At 39.0% G+C, this 13,090-nt stretch overlaps 2 protein-coding genes across 8 annotated transcripts in view; one reads left to right on the top strand and one right to left on the bottom strand.

Annotated features, from left to right (window-relative positions):
* The first annotated feature begins 901 nt into the window (after window positions 1-901).
* c7h11orf58 (chromosome 7 C11orf58 homolog) lies at window positions 902-4,397 on the top strand. Its single transcript, XM_031731901.2, has 5 exons — window positions 902-1,089; window positions 2,288-2,371; window positions 2,506-2,566; window positions 2,777-2,886; window positions 3,843-4,397. The coding sequence occupies exons 1-5, from the start codon at window positions 1,036-1,038 to the stop codon at window positions 4,065-4,067; spliced, it is 534 nt and encodes a 177-aa protein (XP_031587761.1). The 5' UTR covers window positions 902-1,035; the 3' UTR covers window positions 4,068-4,397.
* A 2,877-nt stretch (window positions 4,398-7,274) lies between these two features.
* The window catches only part of LOC116313967 (pleckstrin homology domain-containing family A member 7-like), a 134,590-nt gene continuing 128,774 nt past the window's right edge, over window positions 7,275-13,090 (bottom strand). For 5 of the 7 annotated variants that reach the window (XM_031731824.2, XM_039614501.1, XM_039614500.1 and 2 more), the window contains 5 exons: window positions 10,581-10,754; window positions 10,303-10,436; window positions 9,560-9,693; window positions 9,125-9,146; window positions 7,275-7,790 (listed from right to left, as the gene is read on the bottom strand). In XM_031731824.2, coding sequence (XP_031587684.1) covers window positions 7,727-7,790; window positions 9,125-9,146; window positions 9,560-9,693; window positions 10,303-10,436; window positions 10,581-10,754 — 528 coding nt within the window. In that variant the 3' untranslated portion in view covers window positions 7,275-7,726. Of the gene's footprint in view, window positions 7,791-9,105; window positions 9,147-9,559; window positions 9,694-10,302; window positions 10,437-10,580; window positions 10,755-13,090 lie in introns of all 7 variants that reach the window. The other 2 variants (XM_039614499.1, XM_031731825.2) reach the window with 2 other exon arrangements.

Here is a 13,090-nt window from a genome sequence, read left to right as displayed (position 1 = left end):
CTAGTACCATCTCCAGATTAAAGGACAAGCTCCATGTAACGACAGATGACAGAAACAGGCCATGAAGTGGGCATCCCAAGAAAATAACATGACAAGAAGACTGTTTCCTCAACCTGTGAGCACTTAGGAACCGCCGCAGGAAGTCTTCTACAGGTCAAGGCTCATAACAACTTTTGATGGAGGCAGTGTGATGGTGTAGGGCGTCATCTCCCTCACTTGAAAAACTAAGCTTGTCATCACAGGAGGCAATCTCAATGCAGAGATATTGAGATTAGATTCTGCAACAAGAGGCAATCACTTGGCCCAATACTGCAGAGATATGGTCTCTGCAGTATTGGGCCAAATGCTATCCTCCAAAATGACAACACTTGCCCCCACAGAGCGGGGTTTGCCAGAGACTACCTCCAGAGTTTGGGAGTGAAGAAGATGGAATTGCCTGCCTACAGTCCTGACCTCAACCCTACTGAACAGTCGTGGGAGCAGTTTGGGTGTGCTGTTTATTCCAGAGTGACCAAGCACATTGGCTGACTTTTGACAAATGCTAGTTGAAGAATGGGATGCCACACCACAGCAGTGTGACCAAGCTGGTGACCAACATGAGGAGGAAGTGGCTGGCTGTTGTGAATGTGTATGACAATTGACAGAGGTGATAGCAGCACCATTTAAGGGGGGAATAAACAGGCTTTCCAGGAGTATAAGATTTATTGTCAAGAAGCATTGTTACAACAATGCCTTACTTTTTGTACTAAGTTTATATCTAAACACATACAGAGAGAGACAGAGAGAGACAGAGCGAGACAAAGAGAGAGCGAGAGAAAGAGACCATGAAATAACCGCTAAGTAGATTTGATGACGAGTTTTTGTTGTGAGGAGAACTCCTCGCAGTGTGGCGGCACAGAGTCGACACAACCAGCAGCAATACAAACGAAGAAGACTGCACAGGAAGTGGGGATAGCAGGATTGTTGACATAGCCTGCTAGCTTTTGCTAGGTGGCATGATATTTTGTCGATATTTTAATAAAGTTTTCGTTCACAATGAGCTCTCCAGAGGACAGGCATGGAACAAAACGATCGGCGTCTCCCGGTGAAGTGAGTAAAACGCTTAAAAACGAAACTAGTCCTGGGCGAGAGCTACGAACCACCACGGAACCGCTAGCGTCGCTGTAGCAGGTTTGCTAACGTTGGGATTCAAAGCGTGATTGTTAGAATAGGAAAGTTTATTGAACTCATTCCCCTTTTTAGAATGACTCAAAACTATATTACATGAACTACGATGTAATATTTACTATGTTTTCTCTTTGTTTTGGCCCGATTGTAAGCAGATAATATTTACTTATGTATTTTATTTAGATATTAAAGTCACTGTGGTGTAAGTGTTGGGTAATTATCATTTTGTGGATATCAAACAAAATAATTTATGACACATTTATTGTTGTAGATGGAGATACGTGTAAATCGCCCCTATTTGAACCTGATTTTAATTACTGTTATTGATAAATTACACATGCATTGTTTGTTTCATATGGCGCTGTTTTACAGACTAACCTTTACAACCTTTATGGCCCTTACAAAAAAATAGATTAAAAAATGAAACATGCAAAAGACGAGACGATAATAGAATATAAAATTAAAAGAGTATAATATACTTATATATACAGTGTATATTTAACTTTAGAATTTCCCCTTAGAAAACTGCATAATAATGAAAACAGGAAGTAAGGAAACGCTTCACTGGTACAAAGCGTGTTACAGAAATGTCTGAGTGAACAGAGATGAGTTTAGGTTCACAGAAACCTCAGTATGCAGCAAGAGCATTTTATAAAAAGCTGCAAAATCCCAAAATAATGACACTGTAGTGATATAAGGCCATGTTTATTGTCTACGAGTAACACTCTTCAGCCATCAAATGCTTTGCATCTTTTCTTGAAAAGTGGCTTAAATTGCAACAAACAGGAAAAGGCTTCAGGCGTCATGCTAATAAACTAAACTAATGAAAACAGGACTGAAAGCAGGATTGCAGATAATGCACAACTTAACTCATAATTAATAAACAAAACAAACAAACTAAAAAACAGGTGAGTTGAAGTGTGGTCAGAAAAGGGGAAGGCTAGCCCTGCTGATCAGAAACATTTATAACTGTTTCAAAATAATCATTTTTACTTTCTTTCTTTCTTTCTTTCTTTCTTTTTTTCTAAAGGTAATGATATCAGAATCATGTTTTTGATTCAGTCTGGCTCTTGATGGTCTTATTTGAACATCCACATGATGAGAGTGTTTGCCTTTGCAGGATGGGGGTACACAGTGGGCCTCTGCTGATTTGGGAAGCGATGAGAGAAAGCAAAAGTTTTTACGGCTGATGGGCGCAGGCAAGGTTTGTTTGTGTTTTGATTCATTTTATTGGCGACTCGCAGACCAAAGCAAAGTAAAAATAGGCCCTGTTACTTCATGCTTCACTACCTGAAGTTGTGACAGTTAAGGTAAAGTGGGACTGTTGCTGTTTTACAGAAAGAACACACTGGGCGTCTTGTCATTGGTGACCACAAGTCAACGTCTCACTTCCGCAGCGGTAAGCTTGTTATTTAGTTTGTGGAAAATGTGGTATTTGCTCTGCTTTCGCAAACTGTCATCCTGTGCCTCTCACACATGCTGTGTCATCCTTACGCCCAATACAATTAAATTGGCTTCGCTATCACACATCCGGCGCACAGGTCTATCCATGCTTGGATAGAGCTGTACTGGCTGGTTGTGCCTGCTGTGACTGGTGTCTCCTCTGCAGGTCAGGAAGATCAGAAGATCAATGAGCAGCTGGAGCTGCAGTACCAGCAGGGAATGGATGGGAAGTTGTCAGGACGCAACCGAAGACATTGTGGTCTGGGTTTCAGTGAGGTGAGGGGTCATACATGCTAGACTATATAAAAAAAAAAAAAAGGCAGAAAACAAAGGTGTAGTCGATCCAGGAACACTTACTTTTAATTATAACTGGATGTTATGCTAAATCCTTTAATTTATTGTGTGCACATCCTGTAAAATCTACATATCTTTTTTCACTGTCTAAGCATAAAAACTTATTGAAACCAACCTTAGAGTCACAGAGGGATGCAGTTAGTATGTTACTGTTATTACTTTAGTGCCAATACCCAATGAGTCCCAGCCCTAATTTGCACTCGAAGGAGACGCTCAGTGTTATTCACGCCAGTAGTCAGTGGTTATTATGATGTGGATGACTGGTGTAGTAAGCTGTGTTAAGATACAATACAGCTGCATATCAGAAGTATCTTGTTTCAGTTTTCAAACTGGTTAGTTTGCTATTCTTCTGAATCTCAGATGACAAAACAGGCAATGCTTTGGATGACTCAAATCATTTTTCAGTGACATGAAATCAAATGATTTGTATTTCATGTTTGGTTTAAAACTGCAGCTTGATGAAGATACCGAGCATCCAAATTGTAATACTTTAGACTTTAAGATTTGACAGATTTGGAGGTAACTCTATATTTCTTTTCATGTAAATGTTTACATTCCTAAATTGTATTTAAGGTTTTTGAACTTCAATGCTCCATTTTAATTGGGAAATAATATTTTTCATCCATATTGCATTGCTGGTAATAATTTGTGACAAAACTTCAGCAACATGACGACAAGTGCAGTGTTTTTTTAATGGAAATTGTAACTTTTTGGGGTTTTGTTTTGGCAGAAATATCTACCAAATCGCAGGCACATCTGTTTACACTCTGGACTTTTAGGATATTCTGTTACCAGGCAACCTGCTTCCATGTGAACAGAAGTAATATCATACTAATACTAATTATAAGTAAATCATCTTTTGGCTCTCTTATCCTCAGTCCGAAACCCAGCCAGAGTTGATCCCTTCGCCACCAGTGGATGGACAGACAAAAGAAGCTGAGCCAGAGAAGTCCACCAGTGAGAAAGAGCCCACGGAAGCTCAGGACAAAGGCAGCGATCCTGAGCCGGAAGAAAAAACTTCAGAGGAGTCTGAAACCAGTCCGGACAGTAGGAACGAGGAACTGAAACACAACTACAAAGCAGCTTTTGTGAAATCCTTGTAATGATGATGAGACCGGCAGGGAGGAATTAGTTTTTGTAATATTACGTTTGTAAGTTTTGGTGTTAAATGTTGAACGGTAGGCCGTCATCCATCATAGAGCCAATCGTTAGACTACATTCTGGTGTGCATGTCGTCAAAGAATGAAGTCTGCAGGCTGAGTGGCAGTACCACCTGGTCAAGTTTTTATTTCGTTTGGACATTTTAACAGTCACTGCATTTGCCATGAATTGTGCTGAATGAAACAGGATTACTCGGCATTAGTTTTGATTGGTATACAAGTGGAGAATTTTGTGTTTTCTTGAAAACCAATAAAAATCATTTTCAGTTAAAATTGTGGTGGAATATGACATTTATAGGACTGAAAAATACATTTTGAACATTCTGTTCAAATTGCAGCCAAGTCAATTTTACACTCATTTTAAGTGTCTCAATGTAAAACCAAAATATTGTCTCTCTTCAGCACGTTTTTTTTTTTTTTTCTATCAACAGTTTTGGGCATCAGTATTAAAGCTTGAACAGCAAAACTGCACCACATAATGTCTGTCACAAAGTAACAGAAGTAAGTATTTGTTTTCCAATAATTCATTTGAGAAAACTTTAAAATTTCCATTTTGGGTAAAGATTTAAATTTTCACTCTTTTCAGATTTGGTTGATCTATTATGGAATAATGAAAAGTCACAATGTGACTAAAACGTGAAGAAATTTAAAGGGAAATCTGGTGTCAGAGTGGATCGCAAAGAAGTCAGTAAAATCAGGGAAGAGAATTGGTGTAGAAAATACTGGTTGTGATTTTCAGGCTCACGTGCAGGCCTGTGTCCTAATGCAGAGTTATTACGATAACGTTTTGTGCTGAATGCAGTAGAGCATCTCTGGAGGTACATGTCAAACCCTCCCTTGAAGCAGATGGGCTACAGCAGCAGAAGACCACACTGTGTGGCACTCCTGTCAGCTAAGAACAGGAAACAGGCTACATTCTAGCACGGGCTCACCAAAATTGGACGACAGAAGGAGGATTTCTGGTTTGATGAATCTTGCTTTCTGTTGCGAGATCTGGATGGTAGAGTCAGAATTCGGCACACACTGCATGGATGTATGGATCCACCTTGCCTTGTATCAGTGGTACAGGGTGATGGTGTTGGAGATATTGACTTGGCACTCCGGGGCTCCTTGGCACCAACTGAGAATCTTTAAAACAGCACAGGCTGCCTGAGTATCCTTGCTAATCACATTCTTCATAAAGGGATCAGTGTACTCATCTTGTGATGGTTTCTTCCAAATGAAATAGAGAAACATGTCAGTTGATATAGATACCTTCTCAGTGTTCTGTAAGAATAAATCTTCATGGTTTCTGTGATTTTCAGGCACAGTCCTATAACTGTAAATGTCCTTTAATGAAACCTTAACCAGGGTGTTCCCTCAATTCATGCCATGGTAATTATTCAGTTATAGATAATAACCAATTGGATGGTGGAAAATGTTTGTCCCAAGGGGAAATACACTGGTGATACAGGAGATTCTTGCAGTTTTGCCACCAAGAGGTCAAAATTTCCACTCATTGATGACTCATAACTGGAAATCTGTCCAGAATGTACTGTGCCTCTCACCCAGTCCCAGCTAAAGTAGACTCCAAACAGAAAAGACTATCAGGTTAAAGCTGGTCTCTATTTCTAACAAAGTGTATACCAAGATGTACATCACACATGGAGTTGGTGAAACAGTGAACATGAGGACGGGCATATTGAGGCTGCATCAAGGGGAGTGATGACATAAGATAAACAAATGTGATGGTGAAGACATATTTAATTGCAGGCATTGCAAAAACTTTCTGTGCAGAAGTTTGCTTTTGCATGGGCAGAGGGGCGGGTTAATCGGGATTTCCAACTCCTTATAGCTTCCTCTTCAGGAGCTGAATTTAATGATGGTGAGATGATAAACTGACAGAGCTTCTTTGTCATTTTCTCACACAAACAAAACAAACAAGAATTTCAGATTTTGGCAAATAAACCTGTGCTGATATTTGATGCCCTGGATGAGTGGGGGCTGTCTGCTCTTGTATTTCAGAGCAAGTTTTGGTGGATGTTCTTCTGACAAATCTGTTCAAGGGGAACCTGTTGCGCTCTGTGCACATCTGGATTACCACCAGTCCCACAACTGCAAATTGCATTCTAGGTGACTGTGTTGTATGAGGTACCAGGATTTAAGGATCCACAGAGGGAAGACTACTTCAGGACAAAAATAAATACATTTCAGATTAAAAAATTACCAGTAGAATCATTTTGCATATTCAGTCAACCACAAACCAATGTGTCTTGTTGCTTCAGGCTTTAGTCATCCAATCTAATAAATACCGAAAGAGTCAATAGCAGAATAAATGGTTTGGCTGAGAAGATTTGGGAAATTTTTCATGGGCGCAACCCCCCTTACTTTTGTGCTAAGTTTATTTACATATATAAAAATTATTAGCCACAGTAGGATTTCTTGGTGTCACCCACTTCCTCTGTCTGTCGATGGTACATTCCATGCAGGGCTAGGCTTCCACAAGAGTTCCTCCTCGTGTTTCTTATCACCGTCTGTCTTCAGCTGAAGCACTATTCGAGGAGCTCATCTTTCTGATATATTCGTAGATGCTCCGTTTCATCTTGTATTGTGACTCTGACACTCACCACATATTCCCTCTTTCTGTTGCTCTTAGAGCCTCAGGACTTTTCATATTTTGGCATCAGTGGCATCCATCTCCTCATGTGGCCAGCTTATTATTCCAGCTTGGATCCATGTGTGGGGTAGTGAGTCGTAAGCTTTCTTTTAGTCAATCCAGGCAGTGCTCAGGTTGGCATGTCTGGTCTTAGAGTCCTGGTCTACTATTCACCAAGCAATTCAATTTTATTTATATAGTGTAAAATCATAACTACACGCCAAAGCCTTACATTTGTAAGGTAAAGACGCTACAGTAATACAGAGAAAACCACACCCTGTGAGCAAGCATTTGGCGACAGTGGGAAGGAAAAACTCCCGTTTAACAGGAAGAAACCTCCAGCAGAACCAGGCTCAGCGAGGGGCGGCCATCTGCCACGAAGACTTAATATTGTTGGAAAATAAATTAGATTATGTTTATATGTATGCTCTAATATGCTTTATTCAACTTAAGTTGATGAATATATATCCAGAAAATTATATTTTTTTTAAATGAAAAAAAGACAAGTAAACATGTTCAATCTTAATATTTATTTTTGTAATAACTTCTTTTAATATGTTAAACTGTATTATTTTTTAATGCTTTTGTGATGACTGACGGGTTCTGGATCATCGAGTGACAGTGCTGGGAAAGTATACGAAGCCCGTGAAGCTAAAAGTTGCAATAAATAATGGTCAAAATTATCTCGCTGCAATTTAAAACTGAAATCCAGCTAAAACTTCATTTCATGTCACTTTTCAACAGTACAGGTAAGTAAATGTAGATTTTAAAAAAGCAAGTCACTTGTGTTAAAAATAATTACTTAAATGTGCAGTGTAATTGCAGAAGCAAGAAAACCTGATACCACTTCAGAAATATGAATGAAAAACTCTTGAAAAAATGTGTTTAGTCCTCAATCATTAAAAAAATTTGTTATATGTAAATCAGTCCATTTCCAATGATTAGATCCTTCCAGTTCAAGCTCCTTTCACAAAGACTCCGTTTTGTTGCACCGGTCGTTCCTGTGGATCAGTGGTCTGCAGTAGCTCTTGCTGAAGGAAAGAAAAAAAAAAAGTTGTTTCATCAGTAGATTTTACTGCACTCATATTTTATTACCACAACACACACATATACACATATATATATATATATATATAAAAAACACTGACAGATTTTCACAGTGAAAAATCCACAAAACTGTTCAGGATTATTTCAAAGATTACAAAAAACAACCAAAGCTGCTGACCCAACATCAACACTTCCTAAATCCCAATCTGAGTGTCAGTGGGAGGCACCTGAATATGCTCAATCCACAGAGGACCCACCCAGCAACCCTCACGACTCAAAGTCTCCAATGTCCCAGTGCAATAGGCCACAGGACCACCCTAAGGTCTACACAGGTGTAGATTAAATGTACAAGACATTTAATCTACACCAGCAGATTGTTCTGTGCAGAATACAAACATATTTCCAGCAAACAAGATGTAGGATTATTTTCCCCTCAAAAAATATGTCCTTTGTAAACAGTTTATGCATACGTGGAGGAGCCCTGAATCAGGTGCCTATCAGCATTACTTTGAACATAAAACCAAACAAAAGACATTATTTGATAAAACTGTTTGATGCAGGTCAAACAGTTCAATCAACTGCTTTTACATATCAACAGCCCACCTGTACCAAAACACCACTGGAATCAGAAAGGCCACAGTGTTTTTACCAAAGCAGCATCTCCACTTCATTCGAAATGATTCCCGATGGGGAATATCAGGCAGGTTTCACAAAGTCGGATTTTGACTAGAGATGAGCTCCAACTGATCAACGAATTGGTCTTTTGGAAAATTTTCTATTGAATTTCTAATGAACTGCTTGCTTCCCTTCACTCCAGCACACTTCAAAGTTAAAAGGAAGATTCAGCCAAGAAATTTACAATAAATTATGAATAACCTATAAATTATGAGCCATGTTTTGTCAGCAGCTGTCACTGAGCTCTCACTGTGTTAAAGGGAAATCCAAGCTTTGAGTTCATCGGGGCTACGGTGGCTTTTTTTAGGCTTAAAATGGGTCATTTTATTTTGGTTATTAGACAAATTTTATTATAGAAGTCAAATATATCAATGTGAAACCTGCTCCCTGGGGCTTTTTGGATAGAATATCACCCGGAAATAAAGAAACCAGGACTGTCCACAGATGTTCTAGGGAAAAAGTATTAAATGGAGAGAAAAAAGTTTTTTTTTTTTAAAAACCCCAAGAACTTTTGTCACCAATCTGTGCACATTCCTTACCCTGACAAAACAACATATACTTAGACATACAACAACAGATACAATAAATTCACACAACATGAACTGGAGGTCAGGGCAGGTGTACCTGGACCAGATATGCTCACCAGCTCTCCAGTCTTTCAGTCCCTACACACCAGGGACAATGAAAAAAAAATCACACGTTGCCAGACTGAGATGTCGATCTAAGATTTTTCCTGCTAAAAGTCTACCACTACCAGTAAACCATGAGTGAAACAAGAATTGATTGTAACCATAGGCAACTACAGTGGCAGCCACAAACGAAATCAGATGAGAGACTCAAGAAAAAGGATTTTGTTTTGTACTTTCTGTGAGAATTGTTATCAGATTCACATTTGATAACTGAGGTTTATTGGATAGTTCGGCACATCAAGGACTTTCTGGTTGGCCTTTACTTTGCAGTGGTCTCGTTTTAGGCATGACTTGAGTTTCTCGTAAAAGTTAAGGTATTTAAAATGTGTTAATGAAGGCTCAGGAGTGCAGTCGAGAAAAACTTTGCTGTGGATGTTTGTCTAACTAACCTGCAACAAGCTTGCTCTTGCGTGAGGCCTCTGAAGCCAGCAGCTGGGACACATTCATGATCCTCTCCTGCTGCTGCAGAGCTGAATCCAGCTCAGTGAAGTCCAGCGGTGCAGATGGCTGTATGTTCTGGACACTGCATAAAAAGACACAAACGGGACTGACTATATAGCAGTGATTTGAACAGCACACTTGAACTAAGAAGCTTTATGGACCTATCGACCATGAAAACAGTTATGGAAATTATTCAGAAAGCACACAGGAGATATTTGGTACAATTACAGTACTTAATTTCCCTTTTAAATAAGTATAATGATTGTGGGATTATTAATAACAAGAAGCACTCAGAGAGCACAAACCTTATTATTTTTTATTAACTTTCATTCATTCTCTTTCTTTTGACAGTACTTTCTTAAAAGATGTTACGCATTTTGGGGTCCAGTTAAAAGAAAGGCAGACATGAAATGTAAAAGTGAGGTGAAGTGAAGTGATATGATATTTGGATGCAAACTCTAATGTGATATTTAGAGTCCCCATAAACCAGTATCATTTCCTACATGTTGCCAATACAAACAAAGGCAGCAGAATTTTAATCATAGTTTTTAAGATAAAAGACATTTTATGAAAGTTTGACCTTATTTGACCTTGAATGAGAGGTGAGATATAAAATATGATGTATTTAAAATCTTTATACAGTACTTTCTATGTGTTGATAATACACAGCACACTTTTAAGCACCATCTACCTGGATTTGGCCAGCAGGGTCTTGATTCGCTCAGCGCGACGGGCACGTTCCTCCAGCTCCTCTGGACTAAGAGGCTCGTCGGTGTCAGACTCAATGTAGCGCTCAGGGATGAGAACTTTTTCTGGTTTGGACAGCTGCATGTTGGGCAAACAGTTAGTCACACACATTGGTCTGGGGTTTGAAAGGTATAGATTTTTATTTCAAATGAAACCTCTGTATTAGTGAGGCTGCGACTTTCTCACTGAGCTGCTTCTAACTGCAGTCACATGTGTGTGTACCTCTCGGCTGATATCCAGGTCATAGTCGAGAGGTTCCACATCCACCTCTCTTATGCGTGTAGCTGTTACTGTCACCCACTCATCTGACTGGATCCTGCCCCTCTCTCTGACTGGATTCCACCCTTCATCGCTTTGACCTTCTGCCACAGGTCGCTCCTCCTGCCAGTCAAACACCTGCAAGGGGGATGAGTCAGAATTAAAAGCTTGCCACACTGTGGGGGGGGAGAACCCTATTCTTATCATTAATAGAATCTTGAATCGTTTAGTTAAGTTAAGGAACAGTCTTGCATGTTAAATATTAACACCATTATTATCAGAACTACACATTAGCCAAATCTGATGTACACAGTGTTTATAAATAATGATTCCAGGTCAGATTTCCTGCAGTAACTGCAAGATTAAAGTTAAAGCATCAGCTGTTGTACATATTAGAAGTTCTTTTAGGCTGTAATGGTTTTTTTCAGAGATGAAGACATTAGTAAAAAAGTAATTTGACAGATAAAATTTTTAAAATTACAAAAATGTATAAATTAATTAACAATAAATTAAATATCTGGGTCACTGAAACATGTTTTTAAGCAACACTGCTAAAAGTACTGGTTCCACAAAAAAATACAAATAAAAATATTGTGCAGGATAAGGCTGACTACACAAAGAAACTCTACCTGCGTGCATGTGTAATGTTACTGCAGTAAGCTGTGGTTCAGACAGAGAGAGGCAAACATAAACACATCACTTGTGTAACCAGGAGTAATTACAGCAAGTTCACCCAAGAATTTGAAAAGACTGTTCTTAGTATTGTAACCACAAGCAACTACAAGACAGCCAAATGATGTATGTGTTTCTGGATCTTCCCTTTCTTCTTTGTGTGTGTGTGTGTGTGTGTGTGTGTGTGTGTGTGTGTGTGTGTGTGTGTGAGAGGTACTTGAGAGTAATCATCCAAGGAGCATCAAAGCCATGCATGCATCCTTCCCACTCCAGTAGCCTGCAGCAGGGTCTGAGCTGCTGGTGCTTTCACATGCTCTGAGAAACACTGCATCCCATGCCTTGTTGTGCTCAGGAGAATCAATCGCACACAGAAGGACAGAGATAAAAAGAGAAGACCATGCAGGCACAGATTCCTCAAACCCCCACCGGATTAGGAAGAACACAGCGAAGAACAGATTCAGAAGCAAGAAACTCTTTATTGTCAAGTGCAAATCTCTACATGATAGAAAAGAAAAGGGGAAAGAGTTGTGCATTGCTTCTCGATTACACAGAATTAGGTGGCGATTAGCAGTTCACTTCGTTAAGTTCTCTACTATATTTCTACTCTCCAACTGAGCATCCTCGTGTTACTACTCCACACTTTGATCTGATAGGCTTTATGTAGGTGTGAAAAGATAAAGACAATATGGCAGAAGAGCTTTCGGGGTGAATATCTGACTGAAAACAAGGAGTGGACAGCTGTGCCATTGGAAGCAACGTAACTAGAACAACAATAACAGGGGTTATTTGTTTCAAATGTTAGCAGGAAATGTGTCAACAATACACGGAGTAAAAATGACCAGTGATTGATGATTTTCTCTTTAATACATCTTTGTAAATCTGATAAAGACAAATTTCTTTTTTTTCTCTCTCAAAGACATTAATGCCTCAGATCACTAAAAAAAGTCACATTTTCCCACAAATCTCCTGTGACAAAGTTGTCCACTTTTTGTTCACATACATATTTTTTATTGCATTTCAGCCCAGTTGCTTTATCCTGTCATGTATTATTATGCTCTATAAAAAAACAATACAGGCCAGCTTTCTTTTCCAACATTGAATATGTCAGTGTAATTATGAAACACAGTCAAAAGCTAAAAAGTAATTATGTAGTTAAAAATGATGTATAAATAAAAGTTTTAATGGTGTAAACATGTCTAATGCTGGTGAAGTACATAAAAATAAAATATACTCTGGCATTATCATTATTGTTATCGATATCATTATTATCATCATCATGTGCACTGAAATCGGTGAAAATGATTAGCAGAAGGTGACAAGCTATGTATTGCTTACTGTTATAGGAAAATTTGATTTCAAGGGTTTATGGGAAATGTAGTTGATTTACAGGCAGCTCTCACAGCCGTGTGGTTAAACATTTGGTTAGTCTGCAATCATAACACCAGTACGGCAGTTATTGTGTGTCATGTAACCTTACTGGAAGACTTTGACATTTTAAGCTTCAATATTTTTTTTTCCATCCAAGCACATTAGCATCTACGGTATTCTTCACTGAGACCAAGGGGCACAGCTAGCTGTAAGCTAGATTTACTCTAAGTGTCAAATGCCAAAGTTTTCCTTTAGGGTTAAAAACCAGCACTGTCCCCACAACTTCCTGACTAAACTCTGCTATTGCACATAAAGATAGCGGCATCGTTTCTATGATTCTGAAGTGGGGACGCATGCTGTAAACACACCACGATTAGCTAAAATGCTGATTAAGGAGGTACATTTGGGACAAAGGCAAAAAAGATCGTCAACAT

Source organism: Oreochromis aureus, linkage group 7 (genome assembly GCF_013358895.1).
Source record: "Oreochromis aureus strain Israel breed Guangdong linkage group 7, ZZ_aureus, whole genome shotgun sequence".
NCBI classification, from domain to species: Eukaryota; Metazoa; Chordata; class Actinopteri; order Cichliformes; family Cichlidae; genus Oreochromis; species Oreochromis aureus.
The sequence above is the reverse complement of the archived record's forward strand: the minus strand, read 5'-3'. Positions and strand labels throughout refer to the sequence as shown.

Coding starts and splice junctions, on each gene's coding strand:
- c7h11orf58 (XM_031731901.2), top strand. CDS start 1,036: ATGAGCTCTCCAGAGGACAGGCATGGAACAAAACGATCGGCGTCTCCC. Junction 2,372..2,505: donor GGCTGATGGGCGCAGGCAAG/GTTTGTTTGTGT, acceptor GCTGTTTTACAG/AAAGAACACACTGGGCGTCT. Junction 2,887..3,842: donor GTGGTCTGGGTTTCAGTGAG/GTGAGGGGTCAT, acceptor TCTTATCCTCAG/TCCGAAACCCAGCCAGAGTT.